Source organism: Eschrichtius robustus, chromosome 3 (genome assembly GCF_028021215.1).
Source record: "Eschrichtius robustus isolate mEscRob2 chromosome 3, mEscRob2.pri, whole genome shotgun sequence".
Taxonomy (NCBI): domain Eukaryota; kingdom Metazoa; phylum Chordata; class Mammalia; order Artiodactyla; family Eschrichtiidae; genus Eschrichtius; species Eschrichtius robustus.
Genome location: NC_090826.1, coordinates 148,559,266 through 148,579,672, shown reverse-complemented (window position 1 = coordinate 148,579,672; position 20,407 = coordinate 148,559,266). Strand labels below are relative to the sequence as shown.

The 20,407-nt window shown below is 50.0% G+C and overlaps 1 protein-coding gene across 1 annotated transcript; it reads left to right on the top strand.

Annotated features, from left to right (window-relative positions):
- Positions 1-4,597: 4,597 nt before the first annotated feature.
- On the top strand, positions 4,598-18,629 carry ATF3 (activating transcription factor 3). Its single transcript, XM_068541467.1, has 4 exons — positions 4,598-4,797; positions 10,748-10,995; positions 14,837-14,940; positions 16,150-18,629. The coding sequence occupies exons 2-4, from the start codon at positions 10,752-10,754 to the stop codon at positions 16,345-16,347; spliced, it is 546 nt and encodes a 181-aa protein (XP_068397568.1). The 5' UTR covers positions 4,598-4,797; positions 10,748-10,751; the 3' UTR covers positions 16,348-18,629.
- Positions 18,630-20,407: the final 1,778 nt, after the last annotated feature.

Here is a 20,407-nt window from a genome sequence, read left to right as displayed (position 1 = left end):
TCCACAGGTAAAATTCCCTAGAAATGTTAAGAGAGAAGAAGGCAAAGAAGGAGGAGGAGGAGGAGGAGGAGGAGGAGGAGGAGGAGGGGGAGGGGAGGAAAAGGAGGAGAAGGAGGAGGAGGAGAAGCAAAAGAGGGAGAAGAAGGTGGCGGAGGAGGAGGAGGAGAAAGGAAGGTTGTCAGGACCACAGGCTGTGTTTGAGAATAAAGTCGGACAACTTTTCTTGACTCTAGTTTTTGGAGGGGAAGAGAGATGATTGAAATGAGTCTGTTCCTCGTGCTCTCCAATGCCTTCCCCCTGACGCCTTCTCTCCCTCCAGCTCTCTTAGGAGGGGTTGCCAGGGACTTGTAGGATGGCTTCTGCAGAAGGTCTCCGTTAAAGACCCTTAGAGCTCAGCCCAGGGCTCCTCACTTCAGAAAAGGTGGGGCCTTAGAGAGGGGAAGATCCTTTGCTCAGGAATACCAAAGGCAGAACCAGACCAAAACCCAGATCCCCCCCCTCCCAGCCCACCCCGCACTCCCCAATCCTAGCGGGGGGGCACTTAGCACTGGTCCGCCCTGCACTGAGGAGAGCCCCAGATGTGTGCCAGAGTTGTGTGGAAGGAAAATGGGGATTGCTCTCATTGTTTTCTTCGTGGAGTCCTATCCCCACTCCCCTGAAGATGGTCATTCCTGAATGTAGCTCAACTTCATCCACAACTCTTTGCCACTGACTAGGGGGACAGAATGGGCTCTGGGAGAGATTTCAGGGGTATCCCCAGCATGCCTCCTTTGATTCATAATTCATGATACCACTACTGAGCCCTGGCTGTGTGCCTTATCCTCAGTGAATCCTTATGTGTTAGATGCTCTTACAAGGGCCATTTTTCAGCTGAGGAAACTTAGGCACAGAGAGTGAAATGACTTATCCAAGATGACACAGCCACTACGTGCTGAATCCAGAATCAAAGCGCCACCTTCCACATTTCAGAGCCCACTATACATTGCTTCCCCGTGTTCCTGAGGACGAAGACTCTTAAATTAGTAATCCCCACATTCAAATTCACTTTATAGAAAGTGTGCGCTTTGGAAAGCAGAAGAAAGAAGAAAACACATCTACCCCACACCTTTTCTGGGGTGAAGTGGGTTGAGCCAGGAGGATAGAGCTGCTAGTACCCTGACTGATTTTAACTCGTGTTTCACTTGCCTCTCTAGAGATCTGTGAGCAAATACAATCTTGAGGTTTGATGAAGAATAATGGGGGTGGGGGAAGGAGTGGGAAGGGACTGTTCCCTGGACTAAGAAACTGCTAAAACCTTTAAATATCTCTTGAACTTCTTTTTTTCTCTTTTGGCTCCCTGCAATGTTTTGATGTTGAGATTCGGTTGCCACAGTGGGCTGTTTTTAGCTGCCTAGTTCCATCCCCTCCCCTTTTAACTTTTTTTCCCTTCCTTTTGCACATGCCCCAACATGAAGTTTCCAATTCTTATCTCACTCAGCAAAACATACTGGGGCTGGTCTGAATGTAGATTCCCCAGGCAGTTCTCCAGAGTAAAACCTCAGCAATATTCAAGCCTCTGCTTAACCCTCTTTCACTGAGGATTAACCCCTGAAATAACCCTACCCAGGGCTTGCTTCTCAGGGAGGGGAGAGGCATTCTTTGCCTTTGTGTAGAGAAGCAGTTTGGTCTTGGAAGCTTTTCTTGCCCCCTCCTCTAGATGATACCGAGTGTGCAGGCTGGACAACGGTGGGTCCAAAGTCAGGGTAAAATGAGGACGCACAGAACTCATACTGATCACGCCTCGGGGGCACACACCTTGGGGCTGTTCCCTTCCCCTGCTCTTTCCCAGTCTCTCTTCGATTAGGCAGATTTCACAGCTCTCCTGGGGGCTGGAGGCAGGGAGGCAGGCAGCGGTCGTTTTTGTTTTCCTTGGATAAGAGTCTCATTCACAAGGGAGTGGACTTAACTTCTCTGTCAAGATTCTTACCGCTTTTAGAGTTTCAGTGGGAGAGCGAGGCTCAGACTTCTGCGAACAGCTGACAGCATTTCTATCCAGGTGTGACTTGGGGATTCAAAACCGAGAATTATTAGAATGAAGCAGATTTAATAAGAGGAACGGGAGGTACCACGGTAATACCAGCGGTTGTGAACTTCTCTGTCTCAGTTACCCTTCTCGCGCATTGTTTTGTGGAGGATGGTCTGGCTGTTTGTTTACCTACGCCCGAAGCCGAATTTCCCCTTAACTACAGGACCAAAACCTCCACAAATCTGGCTTGGGTGTATTAACGGAATCCTAGTTTAAAATGTAAACTGGTTAAAGATGCCTGTAGGCATTTCACAAAGGAAAAAAAGGGGGCGGGGCGGGGGTAGCTTTCAAGTGTTCTCCCCCATCTCCTTGTTTCGCTTTGTAATGGTGCAATTTATTCGAGGGCAGCGGACAAGTAGATAGGAAAGATATGTAGATAACCCCAAATAACTTACATGAAATGTAAATTTACAAACGCCTTTCCTTCTGCTCTCGCGCTGTTCTAGGGGTTGTGCCGACACGCCCCGGGGTTTACGTGCCAGCCCGGGGTTTACCTGCAGGTGCGTGGTTAGGAGGGCGGAGTGTAGGAGCGTGGGGTGAGGCCAGGAGGTCCGTTACCAGGGTGAAAAGTAAAGCAAAAACAAGGGCCCCGCTCTGGCCGCGTGACTTCGCTGGAAACCCGGTGAGGTCCCGGGCAACATCCCGGGATCCTACGTGGAACCTCTGCGCTCCCGGACGGGCCGGGGGCGGGGGGACTTTCAAGGCGGCTCTCCGCGTTGTCCTGGGCCCCGAAGCTTGGGGGGGGGGGTGTCCCGGTGAGGCTCGGATTCGGGTGAGAGGAACCTGGGTGCGGGGGACTCAGTTTTACCTGTAACTCTGAGGGTATCTATGCCAGGCTGCTGGGCAATCGGAGAGGCTGGGGAGAGGGACAGGTTCCCCGAGGGTGCGGGACTCTGTGTGTGTGTAAGGCAGAGAGAGACAAGAGACAGAGACAGAGACAGACAACCCCCCTCCTTCACGACTGTTAACAGCCGAGGGCTGCAGGTGGGGTGGGGCTGCGGGAGAGATCTGGGCTCTGAGAGCCTTCTAGTTCCTACCCCAAATTACCACACTATGGCCTTGGGCCGTCTCCCTCTCTAAAGGCAGGTGGAAGCACGTGCCCCTACACCCCACGGGCGCGCACGGGTCTCCCTCCCAGGCGGCCACACTCGCGTTCACCTGTATTAGTCCATGAGCAGTTGACAAGGTCTCTGGTTCTGCCGCTCTCGAAGACTAGACAGCTGAGGTCGGGGAATCGGAACTGGGAAATCGATTTTAAGGTTCAAATCCAGTTCTGCGGAAGCCTCGGCTCGAATCTGGGCCACGAGACCCCGCCCTTCCCGCCACCGGCTTTAGGGCGAAAAGGATTTCTGCTGCGGGGCCTTATTTCCGCTGCAGTTAGTGCGTCCCCAGTCCAGGCCGTCCGGTCCCAGCCCAATCCCCTCTGGGCGCAGAAAAACACAGGAAAGCCGAAGATGGGTTTTCCCTCAACATTGCCAGAGAGCGAGGCGACCCCCGCCCCGCCCCGCCCCGCCCCGCCTGCGGAGACTAAAGAACCTTCTCTCTACTCCTCTCCCTGGCCTCTAGGCTTCAGCCTTACTCTTAGCCCCTCTCTGAGTTGCCTCTGATTTTTCCAGGTCGCTCATCTTTTCACGGGCTTGTTCGTTTCGCTGTCAATTTCAAACGCTTTGGGGTTGTTAAAAAAAAAATCCTAACCCCCTAGGGTCCTACCACTAGGCCTGGCCTCACAGTCGGGTTCCCAACCTGCCGGGAGACGGTTCCGCATGTGCGCCCGTATGGGGTGTGCCGGGGCTACGGGCGTGGGCGCACAGCGCCCGCGGAGCTCTCCGTGCTTGGGTTAACTCAGACTTCTCACGGTCCCCGCCACAGAGGTCACCCCCGGCGGGTAACGGTGTGGGTTCAGCGCAGGGGTGCCTTTGAGCACTTCTCCCACACTGGGGAATAATCCTTCTGTTCCTATCCCGTCCCCTACTTGAGAAGGAGGCTTTTGATTGTGAAGGGAGTATTTTTCCGACGCGCCAGAAAATGACCACGCATTTTACAGAAAGGTCGCTGCTCGCTTCCAGCCTCACCTAGTCTGGGCAGCGGCCAGGACCCGCCTCTCCAAACTCCCTCCTCCCCAACTTAGCGGAGGGAGAGATGCCAGCGCGGTGGAGTCATGCCGCTGGCTTGGGCACCATTGGCTCATGCCTGGAACACGCAGCGGCGAGTACGCACATCTGGCGGCCAGCCCGGGCGGCTCCGGTCCTGATATGGAGAGAGAGGGCGGGCGGGTGCGTGTGTCCCGGCGTGCGAGGCCGGGAGAACGCTCCCCGGCCGGCTCCTCCCCGAGCTTGCATCACCGGTCCCTCTTTTCCCCTCCTCCTCTTTGGCCCCTCCTCCCCGGCCCCCACCCAACCCCGGCTTTCGCCCAGCCTAGTTCGGCTGGTTCTCGGGGGAAGCTATTAATAGCATTACGTCAGCCTGGGACTGGTAACCCGGAGAAGGGCGCGCCGCCAGCCCGAGGGCTATAAAAGGGGTGATGCAACGCGCTCCCAACCACAGTCGCACGCAGCGAGGCGCGCACTGCCCAGCGCTCTTCCCGCGCCGCCGCTCCAGCGGACCCGCCAGCCCGCGCGCCGGCTGTGCGCCCTCTGTGCTCGCCCGCCGGCCCCACAGACAAACAGCCCGACCCCACCCCGGCCCAGCCCGCCCGCCCTCCGGACCCTGGGCGCCCCGAGTGGAGCCAGGAGGTGAGCGTTGGAAGCCGAGTGAGCGCGGCAAGGGTGGCTCGCTTTCCTTCTCTTTGCGCCCCTCTAGTAACCAGTCGCCGACCCCTGCGCCCACCCCCGACACTTGCCCCCAGCCTCTGGCTTCGAAGGAACTCTGGCTGAACTTCTCCCAGCCACCACTGCTTCTCGGCGCTTTAGAAACTTTATCGCAAAGAAGTTTCTCTTTTGACCTGGGGCGCGAAATGTTCCTGGCAACCGAGAGGTCGGGCTCCCGCTCCTCGACTGGCGTCGGAGCACAGCTCCTCTCCGCCTTCGCGTTTACTTACCCCCTGGGAGCGGTCGACGGGTGGTGGCTGCTCAGGGTGTCCGAGCCTATCGGGCTCGCCGACTGGCTCCATCCCTCGCTCGGTGCGCGGGCACTGCCACTCGCGAGCCCAGCCTTCCTGAGAGGCGCGGAGGCCGGGGCTCGCGGAAGGGGTGCCCCAGGGGCGGAACGGAATGAATGGGGAAAGAACGAGCGAGCCGGGGTCGCGCGCGCCGCCGCTGGGGGTCGCCCTGCCCGCCCCGGAGCGCCGGGCGGCAGGACAGCGCCGGTAGCCCGGAGCGAAAGTTAGTTGGGTATGTTTATAGCGGTGGCGCGCGCTCATGTGTCTGCCCTAGGGCAGAAGGCGGAGAGGGCTCCCGGCACAGATGCCGAGTTTCTGGGCCGGAGACTTCCTGTCCCAAGTTTCTCACACGCTTTTCTCTCGTACCTGTGACAAGCTCTGGCTCTTCCTCTGGCGTTTCGCGGATTTCTCTGCTTTCCATCCGGGGAGACCCACCGTGGGGGGAAGCGAGAGTGCGAAGCCAGTTCAGATAATTGAGAGACTGTCTCTGTGGTCTTGGGGCCAGGACCCTGAGAGCTTATACTGCACTTGATGTCCTGGGCCTCACTCAATATCCCCAGCTGGGAAATGTGGGCATATAGAAATCCTGGCCCCTCTGCCTGTTTGCGGGCACGAGGTGGTGGTCGGACTGGACAACCATTACGGTCCTGTCTGGGCGAAGGTTTTCAGATTCTAGGGGGGGGGTGTAATTGAAAGACAGGGGACCGATGAGGGGACTTGAGTGACTTGAATGAAGGGGCTTGGACGTCACTGGCCGGCCTCCGAGGCAGTGGGGGAAAAGGGACTTGTCTGTGGGGCATCTCTTCCCTTCCCCACGTTCTTTCCACTGGAATGGTTCTCCTTCTCTGCTCCCCCCACCCTCTTTTCATCTGATCGGATCACTTCCTTTCCTTCTAACCATTTTGTTTTCCCTAATTTCATTTCCAAATCGCACATGCTTCCTTACAAATAAAGGAGTTGCTAATCCCTTGATGGAGCCAAAAAAAAAAAAAAAAAAATTGGGTGCTAGAAAATCTGGGTGCTCTCTTAATGCACCTGTTTCAGTGTGGGTGACAGTCACATGTTTGGGGCCTCTGTCTCTTAACTTTAAATGAAGGAGAAATTGGTATGACTGTCCCCTTGTTTTGCATGTAGCATTTGTAGAATAATGCTACTGCTTTGAGGATATCCTGGATGAAGACTGGGGTGGGGGTGGGTTTTGCAGTTATTATTGTCTGGGTGGTTTCAGAGGTAACACCACAGGCAGCACTCGAGGCACACAGTGCGAATAATATACAGTACCCAGCACCTGTGGCAGCTGTTGGAGCCTCCAGATCCTTCCTATCTTAACCCCACCATTCTCTCTCCCCCTCTTGGTCTTTTTTCCCCATTGTCCTCTTTCTTCTATACTCCCTCCCTGTCTTAGTCCTATCAAAGCCTCCTCTGTGGTGGGTACAGGTTCCTAGGACTATTGACCCTTCATCTACCTGACCAATGGCTCTGTTCTCCATTTGCCTCGTTGGTTGATCCTCGCGGCGTTTAATCTCTGTTGGTGATGAAGCAAAATGAGCAGCAGGTGGATGGTCAACAGCTTGGCCTGGGCTGGGCCACTCACCAGCTTTATGGCCTTGGGCAAGTCACTTTACCTTCCTGGACCCCATATTACTCAATTACAAAATGAAGATCTGACCTAGACGACTCCAATATTGGGTGTTCTATCCCATTGGATAGAGCTCATGATTTCTTCCCTTTTCAAATGGGCTAGGCATGGGACAGGGTCAGTGGTTCCAAGTGTTACTCGGCCTGGGGAGGAGGAAGTACACAGCCAGGACATGACAGGAACCGGAAATGGTTTCATGTGTGAGACCTGGTCATTTCTCAAGTACTTAAGACCAGTGGAGACAAGCTGGGGCCAGCAAGTAGTGGGGTGGAATTGGTCTGGTGCACCAAGAGCCCAGAGGTCAAAGTGCAAAAGAAGCTGTAACTGACCTGAATTTCTTGAGGGTTCCAGGTTAATTCATGATTAATGGGGCTTAACTTCATTGACAGCAACATTATGAGTCCCCCCTGAAATGGGGAAAGTGGAATCACAGTAATAATGGCTACCCAGGATGTGTGTAAATCCACCTTGACATATCTCATATGATCTTCCTGACAGCCCTGGGAGGGAACTGGGGCAGGCGGTATTGGTCTCATTTTACACATGAGGTGACTGAGGTCCAGAAAGCATGTCAGCGGGTGCTCAGCGTGTGAGTGGTAGTGATAGGCCTGCAAGTGTCATCTCTGTCCTGATGTCTAGCCTTACACCTACAACTGCAGTGTCTATATACCCACTTCCAGCGGGCTAGGAGAAAGACCAAGACAGGAAGTTAGTGAAAGAACTGGCTACTCACTATAAGATGCTTTATGAGCAGTGCTTAGTGGAAAGAAATGAAAATTAAAAGTGAAAATTCAAGGTAGTAGCAGCTACTAGGAAATAAAATCTGGGAGCTGAATTTCCAGTTAAAGAAATACATGAGTAAAGTTTCACTTTCTTGAAAATGATGAAACTACCGATTATATGACACGATTTCTGATTAGAGATAATGAAGCAGAAGCAAAATGCAGGTTCTTTGTAATAAGTCTGGACAATTTTAAGGTCAGTATAGAAAGTCAGCTCAGAAAATCCTCTAAAATTTTTTCTTCAAAGGGGGATGTTCAAGGGTCTCAACTTTCTGAAAAACGGAAAGTTTAACTTCATTTTTCTTGCAGGGGCACAGCCTGGGTCTAGGCTGATCACATTTTAAGAAAATGAGGCAACAAATAACTAGAAAGTATCTCAAGAAACTGAACTTTAGCTGAGTGCAGGAAAAACCCAAATCGTTACAGTTACAACTGCTTTACTTTCTGAAAGGCTTTTAAACATTTTTACAACCTGTTTCCATCCTCAAGTAAGCCCACCCAATGCTTTTCTTAAAAACATTCCATACCACTGGCGTTCTTCAGTTTCTTTCATCAGGACTGCTGACTTTACACTAAGAAGGGGGAAAAAAATCCCACACAGCAGACCCCAAGCCCTGAAAGCTCATTAATAAACTTGGGAGGTGAAATGGAACTACGCTCAACTGTGGTGGAATTCAAACTGCCTGTGTAGAAGGGAGCCATGCAGTCCTTCAGACAAAGGCCAGCCCAGTGGTAGCTCTGAATTCCATCCCTGAACTACTGGGTTTTTAATAATGTTGGAAAGGGAGGGAAAACACAATTGCATGGGAGAATCTTAAGCCTCTGGTTTTGGAAAGGTGGTTTCTCAGAGTTTATCGGAAAAGTCTTCTCCCTGCATCCTAAGATTACAGGATTCAACTGATAGAAGAATATCAGTTCTGACTCATGACATAGGGCTTTGGGAAGAGAATCACATACATTTCCTGGGTTTCTCTGAATAGTCAACAAGGGTGGCGTTCATTGGCCTGGAATTCTTGCCACCATCAGTGTATCTTGGATCTTAAGGGGGATGTAGAGGTCAGGGTGTTGTATTCAGAAGCGTTTGGGATCAAAGACAGTGACCAACCACCCACCCACCTGAACCCCACAGAGCATCTGTTGGAGAGCCAGCCCTGGGCTGGACAGATCCCTGGGAGGCCCAATAATAACATATTTCCTAGTTGCATTATATTTTCCAGGGCATATTCAGGTATTATTTCTTCAATGCCTTGCACAACTCTGGGAAAATAGGGTGATTGTTTTTAGACTTCTTTTACAGAGGAAAGAGAAGGCTCTGGGAGGTAAAGATGATGACGCATAAGGAAGTGAGCCTCAAATCGTGATGTTCTGACCCCAGACTGGGAATTCCTGGATAAAAGATTCAGTAACACATACTCCCTGAATGCAGGCAGCAGTCTGAGTGTGCACCCAGGCAGAGAAAGCTCAGGAATTCAATACAGAGTTCACATTTTCCCCATGGCTCTTTGCTTAGTCTCCCCTCCATCACTTCAGTTCCAGGACCCTCACCCATCCCCATGCCTACTCCCAACCCTCAAGAAAATTTGCTCTGGCTTTTTGTTTGCTTTTACAATTTAGAATAATATTCTATGTTCTGTAAATTAAGGGCATGAGTTCTGGAGTCAAACTTAATTTCAAATCCTGACGCTGCCTCATACTAACTCTATGACTTTGGACAAATTATTTAGCTTGTCTAAATTTTAGTTACTTCATCCATAAAATGGGACTAGGACCTAACTGGGTTCTCATGAAGATTAAGTGAGCTAAGGCACATAAGGTTTCTGGAATGAAGGAGGCACTTGTGAAATGTTAGCGACTTGCCAAAGGGCTTCTTGTCTGTCTGGATTTAGCTAATGACCTCAGGTGCCCAGATTGAGAGGGATGCTCCAAGGGGATCGCCTGCCCTGAGAATCCCCACACTCATCGCCCCTGGAGAACTGAAAGCAGGGATGAGGGGGGATGCCACTGCTGGAGGGAGTATACAGCAGGAAGAGATTTATGGAGGGCTATTCCAAACCGGAACCATGGAACCATTACTATTTCTGCCCTTTCTTGCTTGCTTTTTCTTTTCTTTTTTTTTTTTTTTTTTTTTTGGTCCCTTTGTCTTCCCTGGGCTGTAGAATGATAGGGGGTAGATGGGACCTCAGAGGCCATTTGATTTAACCGCCCCGTCCTCATTTCATGTATTCAGTCGGAGAGTCTCCAGCAGTCAGCAGGCATTGGGAGAAGCCGGTGCCAGGGGCTGGGTCAGGCTCTGGAAAGAGCAACAGTGGAGACTCCATCCCGGTGCTGTAGGAGCTCCCAGACATTTGTCACATAAAGGCTGAGACTCCGAGAGCTCAGGTCACACCACTCCTTAGTGCCAGAGCTAGTCCCAGGCCCCCTCTGAGCCCAGCCCAAGCCCTTCCAAACATCACAGGGCTGAACAACACTCCCCAAAAGAGGTCCAAATTCTGAGCTCCTCACTCTTCTTTACTCTGAGGTCTTTTGCTTCCCCAACCTTTACCTTAAGAAAGGGCTACTCTAGTCCCTCGTGACCTGAATTCCCACACCCCAGCCAAACTGGGGCGACGTTACTGTCCTCATTCTCAATGACTTGGATCCAGCGTCCCGAGGGGGAAGCTTCAGAGATATATTTGCTAAATCCAAGGGTCCCCCACTCCTTGCTTTTACTTCCACTCACTGATAGATTTAACTTGATTTCAGATACCTTCCAAGTTTTTTTTTTTTTTTTTTTTTTTTGAAAAGGAGACTGCAAATGGGGTTACATAATAGCCTCACTGATTTTTTTTTAACACTCTTCCTCTTTCCGGACTGTTTGAGGCTACATTTGCATATATGCACACCAGCCAATACTAATAACTCTTGTGAATTCAGAATAGCCTGAAACGCCACCCCTTATAAACTTCAACTAGGCATTTTACCCACATCACTGAGCTGTGTACTTTAAGAACCTGTTTTACTCAAGATGAGGATGGTGTGAAATGAAAACAAAGCAGAAGGCCGAGGGCTAATGGGACCTTCTTCTGGGGGTGGGGCTCAGGTATTGGAGGTCACAGGTGCGGGGGGGTCCTTGATCCCATGCCCCCAAATCCCTGAAGTAGTTTGGGTTTTGATGTGTCTTTCAGCAAAATGATGCTTCAACACCCAGGCCAGGTCTCTGCCTCGGAAGTCAGTGCCTCTGCCATCGTCCCCTGCCTGTCCCCTCCTGGGTCACTGGTGTTTGAGGATTTTGCTAACCTGACACCCTTTGTCAAGGAAGAGCTGAGGTTCGCCATCCAGAGCAAGCACCTCTGCCACCGGATGTCCTCGGCGCTGGAGTCAGTCACCATCAGCGGCAGACCCCTCGAGATGTCGGTCACCAAAGCCGAGGTAGGTTCTCCCGGGGGCGCCCTCTCTGCACTTACTTATTGCACACCTACCATGCGCCAGGCATGCTCTAGGCAGGGGGCTTCAGCCATGAATAAAACAAAATCACTGCCCTCACAGGGAGCTTACCTTCCACTGGGAGGAGACAGACAACACACAAGATAAGTAAATACACAAAAGAGAGACAGGCAAAGGAGAAAAATAAAGCAGCAAAGGGGGACAGGGGAGTGGGGTAGGAGTGGAGTTGCTGTTTTAAACCAGGAGTTCAGGGGGAGGCTTCGCTGATAGAATGGCCTTTGAGCAGAGACTCGAAGGAGGAGCGGATAAGGGCCATACGGGTATCTGGCAAAAGATCAAGAATAAGGGCACTGAGGGAGGGGTGTGGTGAGTGCACAGGACCAGGAGCAAGGAGGGCCAAGGGGCTGGGGTGGCGTGTGGGGTGGGGAGTGAGGCAGGCGCTGAGCTCACGGGTGGGGGCCAGATCATGTTGGGTCTTGTAGGCTATTGTAAAGATACGCCGTGTACTCAGAGTGAGGTGGGGAGCCCCTGGGAGGGTTTCTGAGCAGAGGAGCGACATGATCTAACCTAATATTCTTAAATGATTACCCTGGCTGTCGTGTCGAGAATGGGCAGTAGGAGTGAGGGCAGAAGCAGGGTACCGACACCAGAGGGTCTGCATCGGGATGAGGGCAGTGAGGGACTGAGAAGTTGTCAGCCTCTCGATCTGTCTTGATGGTACAGCTGATTGCCCGGAGTCATACATCGGGTATGACTCCAAATAGGAGTCAATGGTGACCCCAAAATTTCTGGCCTGACCAGCAGTAAGGATGGAGAGCCTATTTGCTGCTGAGGTTGGGACTGCAGGACATTGGGTGGGACAAGAGCAGGCGTCCATCCTGTTCAATGCCCCAGTGGAGGTGTGAAGGAGGCAGTTGGATACGTGGGTCTGGAGCTGAGAGGAGAGTCGGGGCCAGAGATACAGAGTTGGAAGCCATCAGCGTATGGATGGTATTGAAAGCCATGAGTCTGTCTGTATGAGATCACCTTCTGTGTCCAGTTGTTCTGAAGAAGCAGAGAGTGTGGTGATTGTTTTCATCACTACGAGAACCCAGGTGGCCGGGCTGTGGAGCAAGGACCAGTCGGCCGTGCTCACAGCCTCGGTACAGGTTCTGCTCCAAGTTCACTTCTGTCTCTGACGCTTGTGCTGTTCGCCACTCGGCAACCTTTTGTAAGACACCCGGAGTAACAGGCATGGTGAGAAGTCTGGGAGGTGGTTGCTGGCAATGCTGTGGTGGTTCGAGGACTTCAGAGCTGAGGTCTCAGCTGTTTTATCGCCTCCCCCTCACGGATGAAAGATGGGAATGTTTCAAGCTCACTTAACCGGCATGATCACTGCCTTTAGGCAAGAGGTAGTGGACCTGGCCAGAAGAGAACTGAGTTTTAAAGGAAGTTGGTTAGGAATCTTTATGATTCTATAAAAGGGAGGGGGTGGGTGGGTGGGTAAATAATGACTCCTGTATAGAACTGATCTAAGGGTTAAATGAGATGGCATTTGTTAAGGGTCTAGCAGAGGGCCTGGCTGAGCGTTAGCATTCAGTGAATGGTAGGCAGGACTACTATACGATGCTATATCCTTTAGGCAGCATTAGGGGCATTGGCTGTACCCCAGTTAACCTCAGGGCAAGTCACTGGTGCCCAGTCCAATATTGGAAAGTGCAGGGTGGAACATGGGACACCCAAGGAAAAAATTTAAAAAATTTTTTTCTAATTAAATCTTGAAATTACAGGATGCAGTGGAAGTAGTGGGGTGCCGTGGAAGGAAGGAAGGAAAGCATTTTGGAGGGATATTTGGAGGGTTCTCCAGAGGAAGAAGCAGGCAGCCAGCTTCATGGAAGCACTCCTTAAAGTCATCCAACTCACGTACTGTGATTTTTTGTTCATCAAGTGACCTTCTGATCTTAGGTCAGTTTAACAAGTAGATTTTTCTCCTGGGAAGAGAATGCACCAAATGACCTAGCTGAATGTTCTGGTCTCCTTGGTGGCTGTAATTCCCAACTTAAGGCGCTGAGCCTGTGAAACCCACGGGCATCCTGTGTGTCTGGGCAGCGTGAGCCCCCTCCCCAGATCCCAGGCACCTCTGGGAACGCAGCATGGTGGAATGAGGCAGCTGTGGCCAAGAGAGGACGCAGGACTGGGAGCCACAGGCCTGGGTTTTACATCCAGTGTTGTAGCCTACTGGTCTGCTGACCATGAGCTGGTGATTCCTGGGCCTCCCTCGGCACATTACTTTTGGCCACTCTGTGCCTCATTTGCACATCAATAAAGTGAGGGGATTGATCTAAATGGCCTTTAGAAAGGCTTTTCCATGTCTGACAGTTTGTGACTCCGAGATTTGCTCTACTTTCAAGTACTTCCTCTTATGAGAATACTTTGAATCCTCCCCCCATCCAAAAATATCTGTAGAGTTAGTTGCAAAGGAAATTCTAGACTTGCGGAATTCTTAATGAAGACATTGATGATGAGGTTAATGATGATAATAACTAAAGCTTCCATAGCACCTAAACCCTGTGCAGAGGGCTGTACATAGATTAACTAATTTGACCCTCATCACAACCCTACTGGGTAGGTAAGATTATTGATCCCATTTTACAAATGAGGAAACTGAGGCTCCAAAGAGCACAGTAACTTGCACGAGGTCTCACAGCTAATAGGCAGTGAAGCTGAGATTCACATGTAGTTTAGTCTAAACCCAATGTCTGCCTGTGTGGTTCTGGGATCCAAGACATAAAAGGTAGAAATGCCTCTCATCGTATTTCCCCCTTGGGCTTTGTTTCCCTATGTTGTGAAGCCTCCATCTCAGCCCAACAACCTTAAGTCAGTTGTCATCTAATCCAAAGTCAGAGGTGAGGTGATCGTGGCGTCCCAGGATCTCTTGGATTTGCGGTGAGGCTCCCATGGCCTTTCCTGCTGTCTGGAGCAGTGACAAGTGACATGACAGAGTTCTGACATTAGTGGCCTAAACCATCACCCACTCTGCTCACTGTGAGTGCTTCACTCCCGCTGGACTCTGGTCTCTGAGCCAAGTCCAGAAGCCAGACTTTGCTGGTTCCCCCCCAGTCCTTAGGCAAAGTCAGGATCAGAGTGAACTTCACAGAGGACCAGATGGTAAGGCAGGACAGGGTTTTGTTCTCTGAGGATCGCAGGGCTGGCTCAGGGTGGGGCACAGAGGAAGAGATCAATATCAACTTCTTGGATGAATCAATGGACGGTTCTAGTTCTCCACCCACAGGTGGCACCAAGCCACGGGCTGATAACGCCACTCTGGTTGGGGAATAGGCTTGGGTTCCTCTTCTCCAGGAGCTGCACGGGCTTCTCCTGAATTTAGGAAGGAGGTGCTATGATGATGTTCCAGGTGAAGACAGAGATGAATCGAAGAAGAGGCAGGGGGAGTGGGTGGCAAGGTGATATTCCTGAGGTCATTCCTGGTTCTAGGGGAAAGGACATATTTACTGAACAAAATCTGTTTCTTGCTCTAGTTGATAACCAATAGTTATCACTTTGAATATCAAACTCCTATTTTAAAATCCAAATGCTTTTTAAAAGTAAAATAAATTTAATTTACTAATATTGCCAATATAATTTTAACTGTTCTTTGATTTTTCATTATTCACTCTTGAGTGTGTGTGTATGTAGAGGTTTCATGCAAAAGTCTAGGGCTTTACTTCTCCCGAATTCTTTAGGGCTGCCCTGGTTTGCCAGTTTTAGCTGGAAATAAAAGGCAGTGTATTTGAGGTGGATTGAATTTCTAGCCTCCCATTAAGCTTGTGCCTCTTGAATTTTACAGGTAGCCCCTGAAGAAGATGAAAGGAAAAAGAGGCGACGGGAAAGAAATAAGATTGCAGCTGCCAAGTGCCGAAACAAGAAGAAGGAGAAGACAGAGTGCCTGCAGAAAGTGAGTGCCTGTGTGCCTTGCTCCTTCCTCTTGCTCACGCCTGTTCCCCGCCAACCTCACGTCACGTGAGGAAGGGGAGTTTGAAAGCCCCCGCCCAGAAGTGCTTTCCCAGGAAGGGCATTGTAGCTGGTAGCAGAAATGCCAGTTGCAGAACGACGAAGTAGCAAAGCTGTTAGCACAATGAATGTGACTCTGGATGTGTAAGAAACAGGTGTGTGAATTAAAAACCACAAGATCATCTGGTGCCCATATTCCCCCTCGGCCGGTCCATACACGTCCAGAAGCCTCCGGGCGACAGGATATGTCAGTCCAGTGAAAGAGGCTTCACTCGCCCATTTTCCTCAGAAAAGGAAGCTGCCACCTCTCATTTGGCTCACTGTGAAAAGCCTTTAATTAATCTCTTCAAACAAGCTATTTCCTTAATCTACAGGCAGAGGTTACACTTTCTTTGCATTCCCCTCTCGGTCTTAACTCTGCAGCCCTTCTCCTTGGTGCATCCAATAGTCTGTGCTCCCAGCTGCATTCAGCCGGCTCCCCTTCCAGAAGGGAGAAGCACCAGTGGCAACGGCATCTGTGGGCAGGTGGAGCAGGCCGTGATGCGGTCTTTCCAGTGGCTGTGTCCCCTCTCCCGAGTGTAGAAAGGCCTGGGCAGAGTCTTCACCCAGGTTCCACAGGTCCCCAAGGGTTCTGTCAATTGCTTCAGGGGGTCAGTGAAAATTAAGACATTTTGTTTATCGCTATGTACATTCTTTCTGGGGAGATGAGCTTCTCAGTGAAATCAGTGACTCACAGAAGACTAAGCACCATGAGTCTGGACTGCCTTCCAGTCCCCAGGTCCCTTTCGGGTCCAGAAGACCTGCCCATGGGCTGTTGTACTTGTGCAAAGGAGATCTCTTTGCCGTTGCTTCTATTGCTGTTTCGTTACTATCAGGGTCACAACCTGCCTCAACCTTGAGTGGAAACTCAAGGCATCTCTGAAGGAGCCTCCAAGTTCAAAGGCTTCTCCAGGCTCTGGATTCTCCCAAACCTAATGCTGCTGTCCCGGCTTTGTGGGGCACTGTAGCAGGGAGCCAGCGGCCATTCCCAGCTTGATGAGCCCCGACGCGTCCCAGCTGTTACCCCTCGCCACCCAGGGGCCACCAGCAGGCCACCCCGTTCCTCACTGGCCCGTGGCTTCCCTTCCTAATCCCTCTGCTGCTTGCCCCCCAGGAGTCAGAGAAGCTGGAGAGCGTGAATGCCGAACTGAAGGCCCAAATTGAGGAGCTCAAGAATGAGAAGCAGCATTTGATATACATGCTCAACCTGCACCGGCCCACATGCATTGTCCGGGCTCAGAACGGGAGGACTCCAGAAGATGAGAGAAACCTTTTTATCCAACAGATAAAAGAGGGAACACTGCAGAGCTAAGCAGCCGTGGCATGGGGCAACTGCGGAGTCCTCATCGAATCCTCCTTTTACATCCGAAACCCTGAAGCCATTGGAGATCTGACTTCCTGTGCACCTCTTGAATCCCAGCAGCAAAGAACCATCAAGGCGGGAGGGCCCTCGGTGACTCAGCCGGGCCTTTCCACTCTACCCCAGAGTGGACTTTGGACCAGGGCAACAAGGGCATCTTTTTCCTCAACTCCAGAATTTAGGCCTTAACATCTTGGCCATCCTTGGATTCTCCAGATGGCCCCTGGTTAGGGTCCTGCCTGCCTTTCATCTGGATTCTGCAAAAACCAGGCCTCCCACCATTAGGATTCATGCAGAAGAAGCATCTGTACCTCGGGTGGGTGGGGTGGGGCCACCTCCTCTGCTGCCGCTGCCACTGTCACTTGTAGGGGACGTGGAGTGAGAATGGCATTTTGTGAAGTTGTGCGATGGCCAGGGTTGTGCTTTCTAGCAAATATGCTGTTCTGTACAGGAATTACCGTGTGCAAGGCGTTCGTTTCAAAACTAGGCGTTGTGCTCTTCTGATGTTTGCGCAGTACACCACCACTGTGACTTTCTCGTGACTTTCCTCAGATCTGGTTTCTGAGAATTTGGGGGGGGGCTATCAGCACGTGCAGTGTCTTGCAAAGTATTCAGGTGGCCAGAGGAGCTTGTCAGCCCCGGGAGAACAGAATTGTGCCAGCCTGGACTGAGTGCAGTTTTGTGCCAACAGAGAAGGCCTCTCCCCCTTGGCACCCAAGCATTAACGCAGGTCCTCTGTTGCAAACTCAGTTATAATGTCATAGGAAGAAAGCAGAAACAGAGTCCAGCTTCCAAAGGGTTAGGATTCTCTGCTCAGTGACTTAGGTCAGGAATTTTTTCTAGGCCGGAAGAGCCAAAGAATGTTCCATTTTCCTTTTCTTGCGGTTGAAAACCACAATCAGCGGAGACGCGTTTGAAGCCAGGTGATGCCTAGGCTTTAGCATTATTAGATGTTAACGGCATGGTTTCTGTCATGCAGATGTTTGTAGAAATCGGGCCCAGAGCATTTATAGCTGTGAGACAGTCACTCACACTGGCCACGAGGACTCTGGCTACTGTCTGTTTAAATTCTGACGTTTCTGTGAAATCCTCAGAGTGTTTAATCCTACTCAGTAGTATCATTACAATTTTCTGTAAAAGAAGATATTACTTATTTATCCTAGTATTCCTAACCTGTCAATATAATAAATATTGGAACCAAGACATGGTGAACTTAAGTGCTGTGCTGGTTTGTGTTCTTTTAAATTGGTTGTTTGTTGAGATCTAACCATTCCCCTCCCCTCTCCTTTGGAGACGGTGGTGTAGGGGGTGGTCTCGAGCTTTAAATATTCTTCAGGTGTTGTTCTTTGTTCTCTGGGGTGCCACTAGGTGGGATTTTTGACTTTCAATCCTGTTCCTCCGTCTGTGGTTTCTGACGCTCAATTTCTCATTGACAAACCCTAGGGCACAGCAGCAAGCATATCTTTTAGATTGTTTGGTATTAAGATAGAATTTTGGGGGCTTCCCTGGTGGCGCAGTGGTTAAGAATCCGCCTGCCAACGCAGGGGACACGGGTTCAATCCCTGGTCCAGGAAGATCCCACATGCCGCGGAACAACTAAGCCTGTGCGCCACAACTACTGAGCCTGCGCTCTAGAGCCTGAGAGCCACAACTACTGAAGCCCATGTGCCTAGAGCCCGTGCTCCACAACAAGAGAAGCCACCGCAATGAGAAGCCCGCGCACCACAATGAAGAGTAGCCCCCGCTCGCCGCGACTAGAGAAAGCCTGTGCAGAGCAACAAAGACCCAACACAGCCAAAAAAAAATAAAATAAATTTATTAAAAAAAGATAGAATTTTGATATAAAATCTGAATACCTCAACTACCAGTTTCTCTGAATATACAAAAGCCTAAAATGTACACCTGTTGCTCAACTTGAACCTTACAATCTGTCACAGAACTCCTCGTGTTCACTTGAATTACATCTCTTATAACATCCAAGTTTGTGTCTCATTGTTGCAAATAGGTATTTCAAATTTGGAAAAGAATGGCAGTGAGGATGGGGAGGAAGAGAGAGTATAACTTTAGACGGGATAGGTGTGATAATTCAAAGAAAATAGTCCACCTAATTTTCTGGAATCTCCAGAGCATATGATTCCTTAGGTCTGGAACAGAACCAGGGTCCCTTGCTCTTTCCCTGTGCACATATGTAACACTCACAGGCTGGGAATAAAATTTGGCTACTCTGCCACCAATGCCATTTTTCAGAGAGATCCTTGCTTCCTTGAATGTTCATGCACATGAAGCATGCCTGCTCCTTTGAACTCATGTATAGTTCCTTTAAACTATCACCTGTGACACAGGCATCCTAATTTTGCTGCTTTAACTACATATCAGGGGCAGTTCCTAATCTGCACAGAGCATCTGGGGGAAGTACCATTTACCACTTCTTTCAGGAGATAATCTATTTTCCTTGTCTTAGTGGAGGGGGATGAATTTCCTTGCATTTACCTTCTGGATGAGCCACCAATCAGCTGTTATGAAACTTAAGACAGTTTTAAAGCTGCCATGGACAACAACGAATTAGAGAGGAAGGAAGGGGGAAGTGGCAATGGCAAGAAAAGTTGATCTGAGAAGCGCATGTAAATCATCAGTGGGACTGTAAGTTCTCTTAACAAATGCATTAAAAATAGTTTTGTTTTCTGTAACCAAGTTTATGTCTCCATACTTTAAAAAAAAGGATTAATAAGTACTTACCATCAATTTGCTTAGTTCATCTAGTTTCACGTTCGACAGAGAGGGAAACTGGGGGCTGTGAAAGAATAAACTTGGATGGGATCTCTGCCAGAGTCAGACACCTGGTTTGACAAGGTCCTTTCCTTGGGCCACCACCTGCTGGGGTTGTGATGTCACACTGGCAGGGTATGGACAGCCCACCCTCCCTCCTGTCTCCTGCCCTCATCCTGTCCCCTGGCCTTTCCCTGAGATCTGGCCTGACTTCTACTTCAGAATAAAGAGCTGTAAAGGGTTCTGGCCCAGGACAGGGGTTCTGGAGTTGAAACTTCCACTTTCTGCCAGGAGCTAAAATGCTATTTTCCATCTTTATCCAAATTTCTCCCACGGGCTTTGAAGAAACCCTGAAACCCAAACCCACACCAAGCTTTTCCTCTCTTCCGCATCCCATACTCTTTGGTTGTGTTCAAGCAGTTTCTCCCTGGAGTAAAGCGTTTTCATGGATTTGCCTGAGAAAAAACCTCAGAGGAGGCCAGGTCTGTCCAATGAGGATCCTTCTGAGTTCTCATGGTGGCTCTAACCCCAGAAGCTTCTCTATTTGTCTTACCGAAAACTGCTGTCAGGAAGGAATTCACACTGAAGCTTAAAGGGCCAGTTGAAACTAATACCAATAATAGCTGGCATTTATCGAGTGAGACAATATGCTCAATACTTTACATGCATTATCTCATTTAATCCTCAACAGCAACTGTTATTATCCCCATTTTACAGACGAAGTGGAGAGCTAGGTAGCATGCCCAAGGTCACACAGGTGACCTCTCTAAAGCTGAAAGCTATGTTTTTTAACTATAAAGGTTCTGAGCAGGTGTGTGTGTGTGTGTGTGTGTGTGTGTGTGTGTGTGTATGACTGTGATAAAATTCACCACTGTAATTTTAGAGTGTACAATTCAGTAGCATTCAGTACATTCACAATACTGTGTAACCATCACCACTATCTAGTTCCAGAATTTTTCATCACCACAAAAGGAAATCCTGTACTCCCCATTCTCTGCTCCCTCCAGCCCTAGGCAACCACTAATCTAATATCTGTCTCTATGGATTTGCCTCTTCTGGGTATTTCCTATAAATAGAATCATACAATATGTGGCTTCTTTCACTGAGTATAATGTTTTCAAAGTTCATCCATGTTGTAACATATATCAGTACTTCATTCCTTTTTATGGTTGAATAATATTCCACTGTATGGAGAGACCATATTTTGCTTACCCAGTCATCTGTTGAGGGACAGGTGTGTGTATCT

What these genes read in the sequence shown, in the direction of transcription:
- ATF3 (XM_068541467.1), top strand. Translation starts at nt 10,752, where the DNA reads ATGATGCTTCAACACCCAGGCCAGGTCTCTGCCTCGGAAGTCAGTGCC. An exon ending in GGTCACCAAAGCCGAGGTAG is followed by an intron (nt 10,996 to 14,836) that starts GTTCTCCCGGGG and finishes TTTTACAGGTAG; the next exon opens with CCCCTGAAGAAGATGAAAGG. An exon ending in AGACAGAGTGCCTGCAGAAA is followed by an intron (nt 14,941 to 16,149) that starts GTGAGTGCCTGT and finishes CTTGCCCCCCAG; the next exon opens with GAGTCAGAGAAGCTGGAGAG.